Here is a 22,924-nt window from a genome sequence, read left to right on the forward strand (position 1 = left end):
TGAATCTTTTTATCATTTAATGTGTGAAGTACAGCAGATTACAGGATTTGGGAAGGAGTAGTGAGTGAGATATCATTGTGTGAAAAGCCACCAACAAATGAACCTTGGATGAATGAAGTCACCAAACAACAAACACTGGTGACTGTCACTATCAGCATCCTTCTGAAACTATATTTCCATCAGGCAACTATAAATAATAAAACCAAGAGCCCAGAGACACAGCCTTGCATGAACTGCATGAATCCAGTAGATTATAGTCTTGAAACACTTCACCTTGTGTACATGCCCAAGATCCATTTAGCAATTTGACCCCACATCATTCTAATTATTACAATAATGAGACCTAGTAATATAATAGAGGACTTATTTGTAATACTTTCATTGTTGACCTATTGATCCTTTTAACCTTTCCATGTAGCATCACTGAATAACACCATAATCAGTATGATAGCACAACTTGGTTGGTGTTTTGGAACCAGTTTTTTTTTTCCCCCCATGAACCTGGATGTTTAGATCATAAATGGGGCCATAAGAGGATGATATACGGTATTATGTCATGCAAATGTAAAGCAACACTTCATATTCACTATCTACAACAATAATTTAAAATTCACATAAAACAAGTGAATGGCTAAAGCAATAGCGCATCAGTCTGATCAGTTAATAATGACTTTTCCTTGTGGTCAGTAATTTTTTTTTCTATTATTAAAATAATAATAGACTTTAGTGCGGGGCGGCATGGTGGTGTAGTGGTTAGCGCTGTCGCCTCACAGCAAGAAGGTCCGGGTTCGAGCCCCGTGGCCGGCGAGGGCCCTTCTGTGCGGAGTTTGCATGTTCTCCCCGTGTCCGCGTGGGTTTCCTCCGGGTGCTCCGGTTTCCCCCACAGTCCAAAGAAATGCAGGTTAGGTTAACTGGTGACTCTAAATTGACCATAGGTGTGAATGTGAGTGTGAATGGTTGTGTGTCTATATGTCAGCCCTGTGATGACCTGGCGACTTGTCCAGGGTGTACCCCGCCTTTCGCCCGTAGTCAGCTGGGATAGGCTCCAGCTTGCCTGCGACCCTGTAGAACAGGATAAAGCGGCTAGAGATGATGAGATGAGACTTTAGTGCAACAATGTAATGTAAGATTTTTCAAACTACTTAAAACACTCAGCCTGTTGCAGCAAAAAAAAAAAAATCCATAAATTTCGATCTTCTTACAGCTTCTTTCAATGGTTATAGAAGGTGCAATCAGGACAGATGAAATGAACGAGAAACTACAGGAGAAGAGCAGACAGTGCAAGTCACTTTTTTTCTGCCACCAGTTTGCTTGCATGACGTGCAAACGTTTCAGCCACCAGCAGGGGGAAGACTAGAGAGGCATCGGCATAGACCTGAGACAACAAAACACACCACACAATCAAAACCAAGACTTTAAAATAAAAGAAAACACAAACATTTATATTACACCATTGTTTAACCACATACACTTATTACTGCACTACACTGCACACCAATAGGACCATGTACCAAAGGTTAAACTTGTTAACAGCCAACGTACCTATACTGCATAGCATAATAATGAAATCTGAAAATTTATATATAAATCAGTTCCAGAATTACTGGCACCCTTAACGGGGGGGAATGACCTATAAATAATTTATGCATGCAGTGATATTTTGAATTTTAAACCTTGGTTGTCGTCAGATAACACACATTTTATTACACATTTTGCATGTTTATAATAGAAAATACTATTATGCTTTTAAGTTACTACAAGAACAAATCTTGTGTTTTAGTAACAATTTAAAAGCTAGACTGCCTTTCGATTTCATAAAATCAGTGAAATTTAGTTCCCTCTGAAATTTGGTCATTATGATAGGTTTATTTCTGTAATACCCCACAAAATATTCCCAGCCATTTTGTGGCTGGGAAGTTATGAGGAAGTCCATGTGCGCATGCACAGGCTTACCTTCTTCTTCTTTTGGGTTTTATGGCAGCTGGCATTCACAGTGTTGCATTGCTACTATCTACAGGTTTACCTTGACCGTGCACTGACAGTTACATCATTCTGTCACTAAATGAACACCTGATCACACCGAGGTGCTCACTGACCGATGATATTTGTTAGTTTGGTCCTGCGTTTCCTTTCCTTTGCAACATAACGTCTTTTCTTCTCGCTTTCCGTTACTGTAGTCAGTCTTTCACATTTCATTCGCACACTCACATCCTCCATTTTTCTCTCCTGTTTCAATTTTTTATCCCACAATGCCTTGTGCGAACAGGGAAAGCTCACCACGTGATGCACGATGTAGTATCTTGAATTGGGTCATGGTGAAGCAGGAAAAAAAATAGCAGAGAATTTAGGGCCACGTGGCCCCAAATTCATTAATTGTTCCATTTTCAAAAATAATAATAAAATTAGAAGTCTGTGATTCAAATTCAGTAGCTTTCGGTCCACTAAACAAAAATAATTGGGTGTCAGGGAAAATTATTTTTCTGACCTAAACTTGAAATCTGAAAGGCAGTCTACCTTTAAGTCATTTCTACAATTGTCTGAGTGTAAGGTTTCAAATCATTGTGTGTGATGCATCTTACCACCTTGTGCTAAATTCTCATGATATACTGAAAACTGTATTGGGCAAAACTGTATTAGAGTAGAGTAAAGAGCATTATCATAGTGCAAATTCTACATACATTATATTACCAGAAGTTTGTGAACACCTGACCATCACACCTATACTTGCTTGTTGAACTTCCCATTCCAAAACAATAATTATTAAAGTGAGTTGGTCTCCTCTTTGCTGCTATAACAGCCTCTACTCTTCTGTGAAGATTTCCCACTAGATTTTGGAATGTGGCTATGGGGATTTCCATCCAGTCAGATACAAGAGCATTAGTGAAGCTGGGCATTTGTGTTTGACAAGGAGGCATGGGGCACAGTCTGCATTCCAGTTCATCCAACACAGAGGTGTTCAGTGGGGTTGGGGTCAGGGCTCCATGTAGGCCACTCAGGTTCTTCTACACCAACTTTGGCAAACCATGTCTTCATGGAGGTCACTTTGTGCACAGACGCATAGTCATGCTAGAACAGGTTTGAGCCTCTTAGATCCAGTGGAGGAAAGTCTTGATTCAAAAGCAGACATCCTAGACATCATAGACAGTTGTGTGTTTTCAACACTGAACACGGAAGGCCCACATATGGGTGTGATGGTCCATCCATTCATCCATCCATTATCTGAAACCGCTTATCCTGTGCAGGGTTGCGAGCAAGCTGGAGCCTATCCCAGCTGACTATGGGCAAGAGGTGGGGTATACCCTGTACAAGTCGCCAGGTCATCGCAGGGCTAACACATAGGAGACAAACAACCATTCACGCTCACAAGTGGAGGCCATCCACATCCACATCGGATCTGCTTTAATATCAACAGATCTTCGTTTAAGAGTACGTGAATCTTTTCATCATGGCACACCTTCTGCCTGTTCAGTGTGCTGAGTGCAGGATGTTTAGTCATTCTTCCTCCGTCGCTAGCGATAGCTTTATTAGCTTTATTTGTGATAAGTGCAGATTAGTTAGCTCTCTGACAGAGAAGATTACAGTGCTAGAAGTGCGTGTCCAGGCTTTAGAGCAGGTTAGTGAGCGTGAGAACAGTGTAGCTTCTGTAGGGGAAAGTCTGGATGCCCTAGGTGGAGTTAGTAATCCCCCAACTCCGGCATTAGAGCCCTTACAGCGGGGCGAATGGGTGATGGCTCAGCGGCATAAGCGTAGAGCCAAAGCTACCGCTGAGGCTCGCCCACAGGAGCACCACTCCCCTCCGCGTCACGTGCCGAACAGGTTTGCTCTCCTTAGTGATGCATCCGCTGAGAAACCTGAAAGAGCTCTGGTTATAGGGGACTCTATCATACAGCACGTGAAATTAGCTCAGCCTTTAGGGGCACCAGCAGCTTTAGTCAGATGTATACCGGGAGCCAGGGCGCCAGACATAGCAGGTAATCTTAGGGTCCTAGGCAAGCACAGGTTCTCAAAGATAGTTATCCATGCAGGAGCTAATGATATACGCCTTCGTCAGTCTGAGGTTACTAAGAGTAACTTTGTAGAGGTGTTTAAATTAGCGAAGGCGATGTCCGATGCTGTAGTATGCTCTGGCCCCATCCCAATGCAGCGTGGCGATGTAGCTTACAGCAGGTTATGGTCGCTGAACTGCTGGCTGTCCAGGTGGTGCTCTGAAAACAGTGTGGGCTTTATAGATAATTGGGCTAATTTTGAGGGCACTGCTGGCCTGTTAGGGCGGGACGGTATCCATCCCACTCGGGAAGGTGCTGCTCTCATTTCCTGCAGCATAGGTCATAGTCTCAGAACAGGCCTAATTAATTTCTGACAATCCAGAGCCAAGGCCAGGGAGCAGACGAACAGGCTAAACCGACTGTCTGCTAGCTGCACAGAGTCGTCACTCAGGGTCCACTACACCGAGACTGTGTCTGTTCCCCGAGCTCAACAAAAAGGTAGAAATTTTCAGAGAGTTTGTTCCAGTAACCTAATCAATATAAAATTAGATCATACTGACTGTACAGCTGCTGCCAGCACCTTTGATCTAAAGGTGGGGCTATTAAATATTAGATCTCTTACATCTAAAGCACTAATGGTTAATGAACTCATTACTGATCAGGAGTTTAAGCCAAATGAATATATAGCATTAAATGAAGCGAGTCCTCCTGGATACAGTTATATACACCAGCCTCGTCTAACTGGCAGAGGAGGAGGCGTTGCGGTTATTTATAACGATTATCTAGGTGTAACACAAAAACCTGGTTATAAATTTAATACATTTGAAGTTCTTCATACTCATATAATGTATGTAGCCTCAAAAAATAAGTCTACCCAGTTAATTCCATTGCTTATTATTTACAGGCCCCCGGGGCCATATTCTGAGTTTCTTTCTGAATTTGCAGATTTTATCTCAGATCTGGTTATTTCCTTAGACAAAGCTTTAGTTGTTGGAGATTTTAATATTCACTTCGATAACCCAGAAGACCCTTTAAAAACAGCGTTTGTGTCCATCTTAGATTCAGTCGGGATTAAGCAGAATGTCATAGGACCGACCCATAATGGTGGTCACACCCTTGATCTAATACTAACATTCAGATTAAACGTAGACAATATAGTCATACTTCCACAGTCTGAAGTTATCTCAGATCATTATCTCATCTCATTCAAACTATGTCTGAGTAATAATATATGCACCTCACCACGCTACTGTATTAAACGTACTTTCACGTCAACTACTGCACAGAGCTTTATAAATGATCTCCCAGAGTTGTCAACTTTGATTGGGTCACTGTCAGCCCCTGCAGAACTTGATCAGGCAACTGAATGCTTAGAGTCAACATTCCGCCATACTTTAGATAATGTAGCTCCTCTAAAAAGGAAAATGGTCAGAGACAAAAAATTAGCACCCTGGTATAATGATGACACTCGCACATTAAAACAGACCACTCAAAAATTGGAACGTAAATGGCGTCAAACAAAATTGGTAGTGTTCAAATTAGCTTGGAAGGAGAGCTTCCTGAAGTATAGAAAAGCTCTTAGTACTGCGAGATCAACATATTTCTCCTCCCTAATAGAAGATAACAAAAATAATCCTAGATTCCTATTTAATACTGTAGCAAAATTAACCAGGAATAAGTCCACTATCGACACATGCACACCTGCAGTATGTAGTAGCAACGACTTCATGAATTTTTTTAATGACAAAATTGAGAATATCCGACAAAAAATTCAAACTACTAATTTAAGGTCAGACAATGAAAGTGACCTTGTACTTAACTATATAACTGTATCAGATCATCAGTTAGAATGTTTTACTCCCCTTAAAGAAACTGAATTACTTTCATTAATCTCTACATCAAAAGCCTCAACTTGCGTACTAGATCCCTTACCTACATGTCTATTCAAACAGATAATGCCTGGAGTAATTGAACCGCTTCTAAAAATAATAAATTCTTCTCTTACGATTGGCTATGTACCCAAATCCTTTAAACTAGCAGTTATCAAACCCCTGATTAAAAAACCTGACCTTGATCCCTGTCAGCTGTCCAATTATCGGCCAATATCAAACCTCCCCTTTATCTCCAAGATCCTTGAAAAAGCTGTGGCACAGCAGTTATGCTCATATTTACATAGGAATAACATACATTTCATGGATCAGTCAGGATTTAGACCTCATCATAGCACAGAGACAGCTCTGGTTAAAGTAGTAAACGACCTACTGTTGGCGTCTGATCAGGGCTGTGTCTCGCTACTTGTGTTGCTTGACCTTAGTGCAGCATTTGATACCATTGATCATTCCATTCTTCTGGATAGACTAGAAAATGTGGGAGTTAAGGGAATGGCCCTCTCCTGGCTCAGGTCTTATCTAACTGATCGTTATCAGTATGCTGATATAAATGGTGATATTTCTAGACGTACTGAGGTAAAGTTTGGTGTTCCACAAGGTTCTGTCCTGGGTCCACTGCTTTTTTCTCTATATATGTTACCTCTGGGTGATATTATTCGTAAACATTGTATTAGTTTCCACTGTTATGCTGATGACACACAGTTGTATGTCTCTGCAAAACCTGATGAGAGACACCAGCTTAATAGAATTGAGGAATTTGTTAAGGACATTAGACACAGGATGCTTATTAATTTCCTTCTGCTTAACTCTGACAAGACTGAAGTACTTGTACTAGGACCACATACAGCTAGAAGTAAGTTTTCTGATTACACAGTGACTCTGGATGGCCTTTCTGTTTCTTCATGTGCAGCAGTAAAAGACCTCGGAGTGATTATTGACCCCAGTCTTTCATTCGAAACTCACATTGATAACATCACCCGGATAGCTTTCTTTCATCTCAGAAATATTGCAAAGATAAGAAATTTAATGTCATTGCGTGACGCAGAAAAACTAGTCCATGCTTTCATTACCTTCAGGTTGGATTACTGTAATGCCTTACCGTCTGGGTGTTCCAATAAGTGCATAAACAAGCTCCAGTTAGTTCAAAATGCAGCAGCAAGAGTCCTTACTAGAACTAGAAAATATGACCGCATCACGCCTGTCTTATCCACACTGCATTGGCTCCCAATCAAATTTCGTATTGATTATAAAATACTACTATTGACCTTTAAAGCACTAAATGGTCTCGCACCACAGTACCTGAGTGAACTTCTGCTCCTCTATGACCCGCCACGCCTACTTAGATCAAAAGGTGCAGGCTATCTGCTGGTACCTTGTATAGTGAAAGCTACATCAGGGGGCAGAGCCTTTTCTTACAAAGCCCCACAGTTATGAAACAGCCTTCCAAGTAATGTTCGAGAATCAGACACAGTCTCAACATTTAAGTCTAGGCTGAAAACATATCTGTTTAGTCAAGCCTTTTGTTAATGGTGTTTATGAGGTAAAGGTGTAGATCTAGAGGGTCCTCAGACATAGAGTGTTTGGTAAACTGGGATGTATGGATGCTGTCAGTCCCCACTCGCTTGCTCACTCGAGTTTGTTGACGGTGTAGTGGCTGGCTGCTTTATGTCCCGGGGCTCCCTCATGCCTGTGTTACCTTCTGGCTCTCTCCTTTTAGTTATGCTGTCATAGTTAGTTGCTGGAGTCCCTGCTTGTACTCGGTGCAATATGTATACTGCTCCTACTTATTCAGGTGACATTGGGCATACCTAACAACCTGTGTTTTCTTTCCCTCCCCTCCCCCACCCCACCCCAAATCTGTCCCTCTGAGTTACATGGAGTCAACAGGAAATCTTTTGGTGGAGAGGGTGGAGACCTCGACTGGCTATCGTAGCCTGCAGGGAATCGGCTGTCAGACTTTCTGTCGCATGTCCCAGACCCAGTGAAATGTCACTGAATTGTCTTGGCCAGCCCTAAGGGTCCCATCTGCATCTCATCATTGCTGAGGAGTGTGCTCCCATCACCCAATCAAGCATCCAGCCAGAGCAGGTCATAATATATTTTTTACAATATTAACATGCCATTGTTGTGTGTTATGCCTGATGTAAAGACACTCGTCTCTGCGAGCCTACCACACAGATTTAATACTTGTCATTTTTAGGGCATACCTAACATGTGTTTTCTTTCTCTCTCTCTTCCCCCCCCCCCCAATCTGTCCCTCTGAGTTACATGTTGGTCCTGGGATTGAGATGCTGGCCTCTTCTGCCCCTCGGACCTGCTTGATCCATCCTGGTGCCCTGTGTCTGGTCGGAGTTTTATCGCACCGCTCCTGTGAAGGACGGCCCCATGAGGACAGTTGAGGGTTATACCTGGAGGATGCTCTGGACTCTTACAGTAATGCTTTTATGGCTGAGGACTACAGTTGTCTTGCTAACTTTAGGACTGCAGTTGTCATGAACAGTTTTGCACTCAAGTTTCCATCAATGAAGAGTTATAACATCAACAAAACTGTCCTCATGTTAAAACTGTTAATATTATAGTCAGGCTGTCTGTTGTTGCCCAAATGAGGATGGGTTCCCTTTTGAGTCTGGTTCCTCTTGAGGTTTCTTCCTCATGTCGTCTGAGGGAGTTTTTCCTTGCCACCGTCGCCACAGGCTTGCTCATTGGGGATAGATTAGGGATAAATTAGCTCATGTTTTAAGTCGTTCAAATTCTGTAAAGCTGCTTTGCGACAATGTTTATTGTTAAAAGCACTATACAAATAAACTTGACTTGACCTACGGTCAATTTAGAGCCATCATTTAACCTAACCTGCATGTCTTTGGACTGTGGGGGAAACCAGAGCACCTGGAGGAACCCCACGCAGACACAGGGAGAACATGCAAACTCCACACAGAAAGGCCCCTGTCAGCCACTGGGCCCAAACCCAGGACCTTTAAAAAACCTGACCTTGACCCCTGTCAGCTGTCCAATCATAGGCCAATATCAAACCTCCCCTTTATCTCCAAGATCCTAGAAAAAGCTGTAGCACAGCAGTTATGCTCATATCTACATAGGAATAACATCCATGAAATGTATCAGTCAGGATTTAGACCTCATCATAGCACAGAGACCTACTGTTGGCATCTGATCAGGACAGTGTCTCCCTGCTTGTACTCCTTGACCTTAGTGCAGCTTTTGACACCATTGATCATTCCATCCTCCTCAACAGACTAGAAAACGTTGTGGGAATTATGGGAACGGCCCTCTGCTGGTTCAGGTCTTATTTAACTGATCGCTATCAGTTTGTTGACGTAAATGGTGATTTTTCTAGACATACTGAGGTAAAGTTTGGTGTTCCACAAGGTTCTCTCTTAGGCCCACTGCTTTTTTTCCTTTATGTATGTTACCTCTGGGTGATATTCATAAGCATGGTATAAGTTTCTACTGTTATGCTGATGACACACAGTTGTAGGTTTCTGTAAAGCCAGATGAGAGACACCAGGTTAATAGAATTGAAGAATGTGAAAGGACATTAGACACTGGATGCTTATTAACCTTTCTTCTGCTTAACTCTGACAAGACAGAAGTACTTGTACTAGGATCACATGCAGCTAGACGTAGGTTTTCTGATTACACAGTAACTCTGGATGGCCTTTCTGTTTCTTCACGTGCGGTGGTAAAAGATGATCATTGACTCCAGTCTTTCATTTGAAACTCATATCGATAACATTACCCAGATAGCTTTCTTTCATCTCAGAAATACTACTAAGATAAGAAATACAATGTCACTACATGATGCAGAAAAACTATTTCATGCTTTTGTTACATCTAGGTTGGATTATTGTAATGCCTTACTGTCTGGATGCTCCAATAAGTGCATAAACAAGCTCCAGTAAGTTTCAAAATGCAGCAGCAAGAGTCCTTATTAGAACTAGAAGATATGACCATATCACCCCTGTCGTATCCACACTGCATTGGCTCCCTATCAAATTTCATCTCATCTCATTATCTCTAGCCGCTTTATCCTTCTACAGGGTCGCAGGCAAGCTGGAGCCTATCCCAGCTGACTACGGGCGAAAGGCGGGGTACACCCTGGACAAGTTGCCAGGTCATCACAGGGCTGACACATAAGACACAGACAACCATTCACACTCACATTAACACCTACGGTCAATTTAGAGTCACCAGTTAACCTAACCTGCATGTCTTTGGACTGTGGGGGAAACCGGAGCACCCGGAGGAAACCCACGCGGACACGGGGAGAACATGCAAACTCCACACAGAAAGGCCCTCGCCGGCCCCGGGGCTCGAACCCAGGACCTTCTTGCTGTGAGGCGACAGCGCTAACCACTACACCACCGTGCCGCCCCATCAAATTTCATATTGATTATAAAATACTACTATTGGCCTTTAAAGCACTGAATGGTCTCGCGCCACAGTACCTTAGTGAACTTCTGGTCCTTTATGATCCACCATGCCTACTTGGATCAAAAGGTGCAGGCTATCTGCTGGTACCTCATATAGTGAAGGCTACATCAGGGGGCATAGTCTTTTCTTATAAAGCCCCACAGTTATGGAACAGCCTTCCAAGTAGTGTTCGGGACTCAGACACAGTCTCAGCATTTAAGTCTAGGCTGAAAACATATCTGTTTAGTCAAGCATTTTGTTAATAGTTTTTATGAGGTAAAGGAGTAGATCTGGAGGGTCCTCAGGCATAGAGTGTTTTGGTAAACTGGGATGTATGGATACTGTCATCCCCCCCGCTCACTCACTCGAGTTTGTTGACAGTGTATTGGTTGGCTGCTTTATGTCCCACTTGTAAGATGGCTCTGGACACTTACAGTAATGCATTTATGTCTGAGGACTACAGTTGACTTGCTAACTTTAGGACTGCAGTTGTCATGAACAGTTTTGCACTCAAGTTTCCATTAATGAACAGTTTATAACTTCAACAAAACAGACTTTATGTTAAAACTATAATGATTTTCCTGTTTTCACAGTTATACTTTGTGACTCTATAGAATATAGTTATAGAAATGAGTTATTTATAAATCATGCTATCTGTTATCACCCAAATGAGGATGGGTCCTCTTCTGAGTCTGGTTCCTCTTGAGTGCTATACAAATAAACTTGACTTAACCTTCTTGCTGTGAGGCAACAGTGCTAACCACTACACCACTGTGCCATTCCAGTGTGATGGTCAGGTTTCCATATACTTTTGGCAATATAGTACATCATTCAACTCATAGTTAAAGGTAAAATCAAACATTACTTTAACAGGTTTGGCATCCATGCGGATTTTTCCCCAAGACACAGCCTCATCTGGTCTGGCCCCCGAGTCTGAGCCATCAAACTCCTGCCCTGTGTTCACGTACACAACATAGTCTGCACCATTTCTCTAAGAGAAAGATCAAAAGAGATTTTAGATTAGAACAGTGCTTTCAGATCCAGTTTGCCCAAGAGCTAAAACACAGCATGTGCTTCATTACGCACCATAAGATTGGCATTGGCAATGTGGTGCTTCACAAGGCCTCCTCCCAGGATGATCATGCCTGTGCTTTTGGCAAATACAGCTTTACTATTCAACCTCCGGATATCTACATGACAAAACCAACAAGAAACAAACGTAGTTTAAAAAACTCTGCAATATGTTCAGACAGGCAATATCTTTGGCACATCAAAATTTCATATATTTTGGCCATTCAGACTGCAGAAAACAGTTTCTGCAGTCTGAATGGCCAAAATATATGAAACCCAACTTTTTGATACGTTTTCAAGCCCAATTAAAAACTGATTTCTGAATGGACTTCCATGTATCAGTCAAACAGAAATTTATATGGTGCTTTGTACATTATTCAGCACATGGCAGTGTAACGCACTCAAAGTACTATTTGGTGTGTTCCACATACATCCCTGTGATTGACAGGAGAAAAACTGTCACAGTACAATTCTGAATTGGTCAATTCACAAATCACTTGTCAAAGACAGAAACTGGAGTGTGCATATGTGCAGGGCTTTACACCAACTATCAGGTGCATGCCCTGGTTGTCAGGTGGTCCATAGATGCTCTGATGTGTGGAAGCCTTATGCCAGACTTGTTCTGCTCTCCACCACCATATACTGAAGATCTTTTAAAATCACCTCAATGGCCATTATGTTGCCAAGGAGGAAGATTGTACAACCTGCCATGGTTCCAGTTTTCAGGCATCATCATGCTTCGGTGTAGTCTTACACTAGCCTGGGCCCGCCCATCCCAAGTGTGACGCAACACGGGGGCCTGTTGCGAGCTTAGTCTGGCAAGGCAAGCTATCTCCAGCTCTTCCAAGCTCCCGAAAAATCGGGAGCCAATCAACTTTGAGCATTTCCAACAGCCCTGGGTAGAGGCGTGTTCAAGGCAGTGACGTAGTAGAACTGCGACCAGAAGCCATAGATTGTTTACAGAATCTATGCCGGAAGTGCTTCATTCACTAGAAACATTACGAACATGGAGCAGCGGCAAGCCTTTGACACAGCGGTAGATGCTGTATTGAAAGCATTCAACGGGAAGTTCTCATTGAAAACGGAGCAAAGAGCAGCCCTGGAGGTATTTATTGAAAGGAAGGACATTTTCGCCTTGCTCCCAACCGGCTTCGGTAAGAGTTTAATCTACCAGTTAGCCCCGCTGATAGCAGTTTCCGTCGCATCACATACGTCAGAGGAAAGAGTGATGTGATTGGTTTAAGCTTCGTCACAGCCTTTTCTGGCTTCGACCAGTAGCAAACTGAGGCATTTCAGGGAGGCGGGTCAACCACGCGCTTTGGGAAACGGTTGGGCTTAATATCTTTGCCAGACCAAATGCTCGCAGAGCTTTGAAGTTGCGTTAGCCAGACTAGTCTTACACAGTCACACATAGCAAGGCCTAGACAGTTTGTGAGGGTCTCTGGAACACCAAAGTACTTTGACACTGACTGAACTGTAATGTATGTGTGACAAATAAAGGCATAATCATCAGAGGAAGTTGTGGGGATGTGAACCAAAAGCACTGGCAAGATCCAGAAATACCATGTGGATGGTTCTTTTGGCCATTTTGGAAGCTTGGATGTGATGCCACATGATGGTTTAGTGTCCCAGGCACTCAATTTTGAGGACACTGATATGGAGGAACTGGCTGATGTCAATTGAGTTCTTCTGCTTTGAGGTTTATGCCATGATATTGGGATCTGCTGTTCCCAGTGGATTCACAGTATGTCTGGTGCATGTTTGTAGAAACTGTATGACACTCCACAAGTCTCCTGGAGACTTGTAGTTGGTATTCTGCCTAGTGAACTGGTTGCATGTCAGGTGGAAACATGACATACTCATCTGTCATGATCTGTCAGAAGGTGTCCCCAAGATGTGGTAAAGGTCAGAATTGACTTTCCTCCACAGAGATTTTGACCACTTTTTAGTGGATTCTGCCCCTGGATCTTTTCCCTTGGTGCCATTTGGGGTGGGCTAGATACAGGCTGTTCAATTCTTCCTCCTGTGGGGCTGGGTCACTGAAGCCTTACTGACTTTGATTTTTATCCTGCTGCTGGACTTCATTTGACAGATTCATAGAAATTAGTCGTCAGTACAAGTTCACTCTTATCCCTTTAATCACTTTGCCTTGCACAGGTTTATCTTCACACCCACATCAGATGTAACTTCTGTATGGATGATTTATCTGCTATTAGTTGTTAACGTCTCAAGTACAGTCCAGTACATCCTAATCATTATCTGTTTGACTCCTTGGTTTGGTAATTGCCTGCTGATGAGTAACCTTCAACCCCTGTTCTTGCTGACTGGAGGTATTGCACCTTTGGTACAGTTCATAGCCAGGTGTTGGTGGGAGTCCATCATTCACAATGCTGGGTCTCTCTACCACGAGTATCTATCTCATGACAGCCCCAGCGGGGTCTGTTCCCTCCCATCAGCTGTTTTTTGAGGCTGTTACAAGGTCTTTCTTTAGTTGACAGCTGTTCGTTCACAGCAGTCTCTGGGATAATCCACATGATTAACTTTGTTTGGGACTAGTTCTTATAATCCCTGTTATGTTTGCTCACACCTGATACTTGCTACCTCAAAGCTTCTGGTGTAACGATTATAGCCACCTTCTGAAGAGCCCACTACGTCTCTAGAGGGATCAGCTGTGAGACCTGGTATCTCAGGTTCACTCCTTTTGATGCCTGGGACCCTTGCTCTTCCCAGAAGCTTTGAAGGGGGGGCTTTGATGACTTGCATATGAGACTAGGCTCATCCTCGTAAATCTTTTAGAAGCATAGAAAGGTTTCATTTACACTTTGGGTGTGTACTTCTTAACTATTTAAAAAAAAAAAAAAGGAGAGGCAGGATTTTTTTTCTGCAAGCACCTAGTAGTTACCATAAAACCCAATACATATGCACAGTCCAGTTTCTACTGTGATAGGCTTGACCACACTGTTTAAATGCATCTGCACTGACCACAGATTAAACATCACTTTTAATCAGTATTTAATTATCATTATAATTTTTAATATACTATGTAAAAGTATGAGAATTGACACTTCATCACAGACCTATTTAAACTTTATATTTAGTCAAAATGGGCTCTTTAGGCCAAAAAAAAAATATTTTGTTTTGGATTATTTTTGGCATCCAATGTTAGCCAAGTCATACATTATTAGATTCCATTTTACATGAATGAACTTAAAACATTTTCCATTTAAGTTGACAAAGTGAGAGCACTGCCCAGTGAGATGGCAGAAGGGGACAGGTCTCCTGGGATCAGTTAATATTAAACAGTTCAAAACAACAGTCAATTATATCAGACTGTTCTTGAGTGTTAACCTCAAACAGCTTACCCCAAATGCAGAGTTCAAACGTAAAATGCATAAAAGTTAACAGGCCTGAATTTGGGCACTTTACAAAGATTTAAGAAATAAACCTATGATAAACTGCGCACCCTCCACAATGTCCAAGACCAGTCCCGGGTTCTTATAGGAATGGAAGTAGATCATATCACCCAATGAACCATCAGTGAGGGCGGGACTAAATACTGGGATGTCATTCTGGGAGGGAAAAAAAAAAAAGTAGAAAAATCAGTACCTCTGACATTTCAAGATGCATCTGCCCCTAAAATGCACAATCTATTTAAAAAAAAATAAAAGTTGTTCACCGGCGCTCACTTAAGTTAGTCAGTGAGCTTACAATGAAGCTCAATGTAGTTGGTACTGTTGGACTGACTTGTGTCCTGTGACATTACTGATTATTTATAAGTGTTCCAACAGAACAGTAAAGAATTAAAAACAAAGCACATGAATGAAAGGAGGTGAAAGTGTTTTAACCAACATTCTACCTTGTAAGCCCAGTAGTAAACAGAGTCAGGGTTGTTGATTTCTTTGCCTAGTCTGTGGATCATTTTTGATGGAGTCCAGCATGTGCCCTAAGTATGAAATAGCATACATTTAGACTCATCCAACAAAGAGTAGAGTACAAGCTTATAATCAAAAAAGTCAAGCCAATACTGACGTGGTTCACTAACACTACGTTCAGACTGCAACCTGAAACGACCCATATCCGATTTGTTGTGAAATCCGATTTTTTTGTTAGGCCGTTCACATTACCAATTATGTACTTGTATGCGGTCTCCAATATGAACGGAAAACGACCCAAAAGTGTCCCGCATGCGCAAATTGACACGTAATAAGCACATCTACGTAATACGTAAACAAAAAACAAAAAAAAGCGCACTCTTCATGTTTAATGATTTCTTTTTTTTGTTTGTTTAATTATCTGGTTAGTGTTAAAGTGTGAGGTCTCGTGTGTGTTTTTGTTTCTGAACTGAAATGAAAACGTGTAGCCTGGTAACGAGGGTTGACTCCTAAAATGTCTCTCTAATTTCTATATAAGTGCACTACATGTTACTAGGAAGTAATGGATTTTTAAACTCTATATAGTGCACTCGAGCTTCAGTAGGCAGTCATTTGGGATACGGCCGCTGTATTACCAAACTCTTAATTCAGGCTTAATAATTTGCACATATTTATTTCATCATATTAATAAACTTTTTCTACATTTTTATAAATATTTATTTAGATTGTTTATAGCCAGCTGAATCCTGCAACTTCTTTCAGCGCTGGCTCAAGGTGCATAAACACCAGTGCAGTTTGCGATGGAGATGAGGCGAGACCTGGCGATGTGGTTTTTGTGGCGGCGGCGGCAGAACTCACACAATAATCTGATTAACAGCAGACTAATGAGACCGAAGGTGTCAAATTACTGGAAATTTCCAGAACAATCTTATAATCTTGTAATACAGGATGGTTTAAGTTATAAATCAGTTATAGAAACTGTTTTATTTAATCAGGCTAACAGATCAACATCCAGGTCCCTACCAAATCCACCATTAGCTTGATCAATTCTATAAAAGTCTATTTAAATTCTGAAAACTGTACAAATGTTGTTGTTTTCCACCAAAGAGGCGAGATTAGCCAACGCAGAATAGTGACGTTTGTCCCTTGTTGATGACATGTAGGTCGCATGAATGCGACCTGTCCAGTCAGACTGCAGTCGCATGTGAAAATATCGGATATGCATCGGATTTAGGACCACATATCCAAGCGGCCTGGGTCGCATGTGAAAAAAATCGGATCGGTGTCGTTCAGATTGTCAATAACAAATCGGATACAGGTCGCATATGGGCAAAAAAATCGGATATGGGTCGTTTCAGGGTGCAGTCTGAACGTAGTCTAAATAATGGCATACACTTCACTGTTCCAGGGTGCCTGGTTCAAATTTGTGCTCGGGTTACTGTCTGTATGGAGTTTCACAAGTTTTCCCTGTGTGTGGGTGGGTAAGTTTCCCATCACCTAAAAAACATGCCCATAGGCAGACTGACAATTCCAAACTGCCCCCAAGCGTAAATGTGTATGCATGACCGTCTGGCATCCAATGCAGGGTGTGTTCCTACTTCATGGCCAGTATTCCCAGGATTGACTTTGAATCCACTATAATTAGTGTGAATCCATACTAATGATGAATAAATGAACAATCGAAAGAGCTATACGATTTTTATCCCAGATTAAACTGGGCCAATTTTCAAAACTGAGTTTCCAGGGTTGGAGCTTGATTGGGCCAGATTTAAACCTTGTGATCTGCCTCCAGAATGATTGGAGGCCTTCAAATATTTTCAAACATGCACAATGATCAGTGATGTAACCAGACTACTGATGCATCTAAATGTGTCCAACATTTGTGTCCTGTGATAACAGAACTGTGTACAGGTCTTGGACATGCAGAATTCTGACTTTTCCCCCATTAACTGTATGTTGAGACTCATTGTGTGCCATGTCCAATGTTTTACATTTGTGGTATGCATGGTCTTTACAACCAAAAAGCAAGCAAATTCAAATTTAATTAATAAAAACAACTGCAAGTCGTGATGCGTTTCTGACCTCCGTTTTCTGCTCCAACACCATTTGGTCCAGGATGGGCATCAGCCAGTCCTCAAACTTGCAGTAGTTGTCATTAGGGGCAAGCAGGTTGCCAATTCTAAAATGAGAAATTTCTACTCAAACATGTCTACTCTCAGAAGGACTAATGAAGTGGAAAGTTACCAGATGCAAGGTGGAAACACTGGAAAATGAAGTTGCTTATAACTAGTGAAACTACACTGTGCACTATGTGGAAGAGACAGACAGTTAGCAGGTCACTGATCAACTGTGCTTCAGGGAGCACCATAAAAGGGCTTTACTGTCTAAAGACAGGTTGGCTCCTTTGAAGTGACTATGCAAGCATACTTTAACAAGTGTCAAGAGATGCCATCTTCCCTTAAAGGCCATTTGACTATGTCTATGGCTATCTTCTGGGCAAAGAAGTATTACTTACAGACACATCAAGCAGCAATATAGAATCCATTGTCCATCTTTGGCAAATTTTACAGACTGTGCTCAGTGGTGTGTTTAAGTAAACCTTATTCTCAAGAGAATCAGGTATGAACCCACTGAGCAATTCTCATCCCCAAAAGAGTAAAATACCAGCACTATCAGGGCCTCTGCATGCTCTTGCGACAAGGCTTTCGCAGATAGCTTTTTGCAGACAGTTGTAATTTATCGTTGAGCGGGGAGTAATAGGCGTGCGCGATGTTATTCACCGTCACAACGCAAGGGGGCGCGAAATCGCTAGGAGTAGTTGGTGGGTGTGGTTAGTGGAGTGTTTATCCTCCAGTTACTTATAATGACTAGAACTGGAGTCATATAGATGTACGTACTTCCTCACTTCCTCGATCAACCGCTCTTCGTGCTGCTCCATCTTCGCTCGTGTTTTTAAAAATGGCGGTCGTAAAAACAAAACAAACCGGGAAAGTAGGGAAGCGGAAGTGCGTGTACAGCGGATGTAGAGTGGACCAATCAGAGCCCTCTTGTCTGCGACGCTGTCTGCGAGGCTTCTGCGGTGGTCACAATTTTTGGGAGGTGCGCGCAGAGCGTCTGTGAAGGTGGGGGGGCTACGCAGACGCTGTCTGCGACGCCATCTGCGAGGACTGGGTTGTCAGCATAAATTGGCCTTCAGAGTGCAGCATCAGAAAGTTGAGCGATTTTTATCATCAATAAAGAACAGGATCAGCACAAGAGTGAATTTCATCGTGATTGGCATTATTTGAGTGCTTTCTGTTATTGTCTGGTGAGGTTGTTATAGTCTAATCATGATGTGTTCCAGACTCTTCAAGTGGTCTTGTTCAAAAGGAAGTAGAATATAAACTTGCATATGCAACCATGGTTTTAAAACTGAGTGGAGGAACACCATGACCATATGGGTCACTCAGGTTCACGAGAAGGCCCAGAGAATGAGCATGAAGGTTGCATAAGCCTGGTCAGATTAGTAGGGAGATGACTGTGCTATGCATACTTGACAAGGAAATGAGCAAATGGGATAACGATGCTAGTTTAGGAGTATACCACCATCTGGTGGATAGACAATCCATTTAACATTACAGGCTTAGCAGATACTCTTATCCAGTGCGATGCACAACATACCCAAAGCAAGCCTGGGGAGCAGTTGGGATTTAGGTGCATTGCTCAAGGGCACTTCAGCCATTCTTGCTGGTCCAGGGAATTGAAATGGGTGACCTTTTGGTCCCAAAGCTACTTCTCTATCCATTAGGCCATGGCTTCCCCCAACATCATCTGGTCTCAATTCTGAATATACATCAGTCAGTCAATCAATCCAGGAAAAAAAAAAAAAAAAAACATACCAGCTCATACATACATTAGAACAGCCAGGAAGGCACTGGCAATCCAGCTTAGTTAGTGGCTCACCTGTTGATACCTCTCTGTCGTAGCTCTTTGCCTGGAAGGCTAAACTCACCCAGATAGGTGGGAGCCAAACATTTAATGATATCTTCCTCAATACCTCCTGCTGTTGTCACGATCACATCCACCTGCATTAACAGAGCGAATAGCCAGGTGATGAGTACAAACATACAAAACATACAGTCAGCTTAACCTACAAAGGAGTCATGACTTTTTTTTTTAAAGAACCATTTCCTACCATTTTGTGCTGGACAAGGTAGCGGATGGTCTCACGGACGCCGGAACTGATGAGATTGGATGTGTAGCCTAAGAAAATGGTACATCCTGACTGTCTCTGCTGAGAGTCACAGAGGTTTTCCTGCTCCTCCACAGGCTCCAATCGTTTGGTAATCTAAAAGCAAGACAAGTATCACAATGAAAACATTGATTAGCCCTTCTCAACTGACAAGAACCCCCTGTTAAAATTAGGGCTGTGCAATATGGTGATACATATTATAGGAGGCCAGAACAATGTCTATTGATATAAATTATATCGGAAAGTATCCATCACCAATATCAATTTTTTGGCAGTCGATTTAAGTCACTCAGGTCGGAGCTAGGAGCTACTGGCAGCATGGTGTAACAAAAACAAGCACTGAAGTGTGTGACAGAGATATACAGTAAGCCCAACTAAAAGATGAGGAACTTGCACCAAAAAAGTGAGGAAATTCTGTCGTTTTGGATTCCTAAAACTTGAAGTTGAATAGTGTTTTGATATTTATATTGATTGAAAACACCTGACTAATTTCACCTTCAGATTAACTACTCATTCTAGATGTTCACATACTTTTGCCACTCACTGATATGTAACATTGGATTATCTTCCTTAATAAATAAATAACCAAGTATAGCATTTTTGTCTCATTTGTTTAATTGGGTTCTCTTTTTCTACTTTTAGGACTCGTATAAAAATCTGATGTTTTAGGTCACATTTATGCAGATATACAGAAAATTCTATAGGGTTCACAAACCTTCAAGCAGCACTGTAATGCATTTTCTCTGATGAAAAAAATTATCTCGACAAATAACTGCATGAAAGGCACTTTTTCTTTTCTCCTTTTATTTGGAAGTGACACTGAACCACAACACTCACAAATGAGAACAAGAAACACAACACTGTCAACTGGGAACAATATGAAAGCAGAATATAACTAAAAAAAAAAAAAGCACTCGGAGAGCGCAGACCTCCGCCAAGAATCCTTTAAAAAAATCCAGGATCCAGAAGGTGATCTGGATCACTGCCAAAATTTAATGGATTGTTACTTGTGCCCAGTCACACCTCTGGAAAAAACTTCAGCGCAATCCGTTCATAACTTTCTCCATAATGTTGCTAACAGACAAACAAACAAACAAACCAACGCTACCAAAAACATAACCTCCTTGGCGGAGGTAATAAAAAGTAAATCTCTTTAAAAATAGCAAAATAGTCTTCAAAACTAGCATGAAAAATAACTGTGATCATATCATGGATCATGATCCGGCCTGCAAAATTTGTGATGTGACATTTTAACCAGCTTGGCCATCTCTAGACACACGCATATTTTATAAATTATATGACGCTTGTGTCTCAAAGATAATTTTGTAAAGTGAAGATAAATGAAGCAGTTGGAAAAATAAGAAGCTGATTGAACTCACCATATTATTGACCTCCTGTACAGCCATGGCAAAACTAGTAGCCTGGAAGCCTGTGGTGAAGTAGGACTGCAGTAGAGCTCTGTGGTCGACTCCCTGATTAAAATCATAACCTCTGATCTGTGGCATGTCCTCTGGGAGAGTGCAACTCGCTTTTAGAACAGCATCTCTGGCCACGGAGGGGACCTGACCTGCCATATTTACTGAGAGGAAAGAAGAAACTTGACCACGTAGGGAAAGAACACACACGGACAACTCTTTACCACAGGGGTTTCAAAACTTTTTTTTTTTTAAAAAGGGGGGTTGCACATGGGTCACTTCATGTACAAATGGGGTTATGCCTTATGCTTCCCCATTTTTCTTGCTTCAAACGCATCAACTTCAAGACCTGACTGCTCACTTGCTGCCAATACGTCCCAACCCTTGACAGTTTTATACACACACCGGATGTAGTGTACCAAATGAAAATATAAACAGCAGTCAACATTTACACTCAAACTTTTTAATCGCTGCTTGCCATGATTTTGTGTAACAGTGTATTAGGGCCACTGTAGGTATTTACAAAACAGAGCTAAGTTGGGGGAGGGGGGGGGGGGGGGGTTAATATTCTGAGAAAAAAAAACCAATGCATGTAGTAACTGTCAACTTGTTCACTTTCGCCTTTAGTGGACTTCAACTGACCTGACAGTCAGTCAGCGTGAACAGCCAGTCTCAGTTGGAGAGGAGCTGTAAAATACAGCAGTCAAACTGGACAGTTTCTCCTTCCTGTGGTAGTTTGAAACGGACGTGACTAACGTGAGATGGAATTGTTTTCCTTATTGTAGTTTACAGTTAATACAGTTGAAATTCCCATTTTCTTTTCATTAAATTGAAAATGATAACTGACAAATAAATCATTGTTGGGATACATTCACATATAGTCAGTGTTGAGTGTTTTCTGCACATGTTTATCATCTGTCTGCACAACAGAATTTAATAATTCAAATGTGTAATGCAGTATAATGGATCAGTACATAAAGCTGTAATACATAAAGGTAAACTATAAAAGGTAATAAAGAATGGAAAAATATAAATAATTAAAAAATAAAATAATAAAGGATCAGCAACGAACAATGTGGGGGCAAAGGTAATAAATTCTTTACAGAGTTTGAATATCCGCCTTACCGACAGGGGGAAGCAATGAGCGGGTCTGAAAGGAAGACAACTCACCGAATAAGATAAAACACAAGAACATAAAAGGTGGGCAGCAGTTTGCAATTTAAGAGAAGAGTTTCTTTAATGTTTAATGCTGATGTTGGAAAAAAAAACCCGTCTAAAATCGTTTTAAAACGGTCTTTTGTATTTCGCAATTCGACTACTCAGGTACTGGACTCGGTTTTGCACATGCGCAGTCCGCACGAACACAAACAAGGGCTAATACACACCGCATCCACTGAAGTAAACAGCACTCGGACCTTGACTCAGAAAACTGCAGCCGTTTTGCTCCCATGAGGTTTTAATGTTATATGACATGGTGACGTTCTGCAGCGCCGACGAAAGTCGGACAAAATGTCTAACCTTTAATTCACTATTTTTCCGGGGGAAGTCTTCGGTTATTCGGAAGCCCCAGCTAAATTATGGGATATCGGGTAATGTGGAACGTTTGTATACCGCAGGTGTAGATCATCCGGGTACTGCTTGACTATATTACACTCCTACTGCGTGTTCTGTGCCCCGCATACTGCTGTATAAGTACTAATAGTATGGAAGTATGAGTATTCGGACGCAGCCATTGATTTTGCCTTCAACGAGGGGCAACGTGAGGGTATCTTAGAAGAGAGGAAACGATGTCGATCAGTTTCGAGCGGCCCTTCAAACCTCACTGTCTGAGACACTCGTGGGGCAGTTTCTCCCCATTTCAAACGCACCCTAATTAAACACACTTTACTAAATAAAGACAGTTTCTGTGATCACTTACCCTCTGTTATTGTAGCTGAATTCAGACTAGTCTGTAGAGATGGGACACTCGATACTGACGGCTCGATGTTGAACTTCCCAAGCGCAGACGACGAGAAAGGCTGCCCCACAATGT

At 41.9% G+C, this 22,924-nt stretch overlaps 1 protein-coding gene across 1 annotated transcript; it reads right to left on the reverse strand.

Moving 5' to 3' along the window:
• dhps (deoxyhypusine synthase) lies at nucleotides 1-22,924 on the reverse strand. The gene is made up of 10 exons (XM_060901513.1): nucleotides 22,811-22,924; nucleotides 20,857-21,056; nucleotides 19,421-19,573; nucleotides 19,189-19,310; nucleotides 17,329-17,425; nucleotides 15,231-15,317; nucleotides 14,838-14,943; nucleotides 11,390-11,493; nucleotides 11,169-11,294; nucleotides 1-1,375 (listed from the first exon to the last, which is right to left on the reverse strand). Exons 2-10 carry the CDS (start codon nucleotides 21,049-21,051, stop codon nucleotides 1,286-1,288), a joined length of 1,080 nt encoding a protein of 359 aa, XP_060757496.1. The 5' UTR covers nucleotides 21,052-21,056; nucleotides 22,811-22,924; the 3' UTR covers nucleotides 1-1,285.

The sequence above is a fragment of the Neoarius graeffei genome, chromosome 20 (genome assembly GCF_027579695.1).
Source record: "Neoarius graeffei isolate fNeoGra1 chromosome 20, fNeoGra1.pri, whole genome shotgun sequence".
NCBI classification, from domain to species: domain Eukaryota; kingdom Metazoa; phylum Chordata; class Actinopteri; order Siluriformes; family Ariidae; genus Neoarius; species Neoarius graeffei.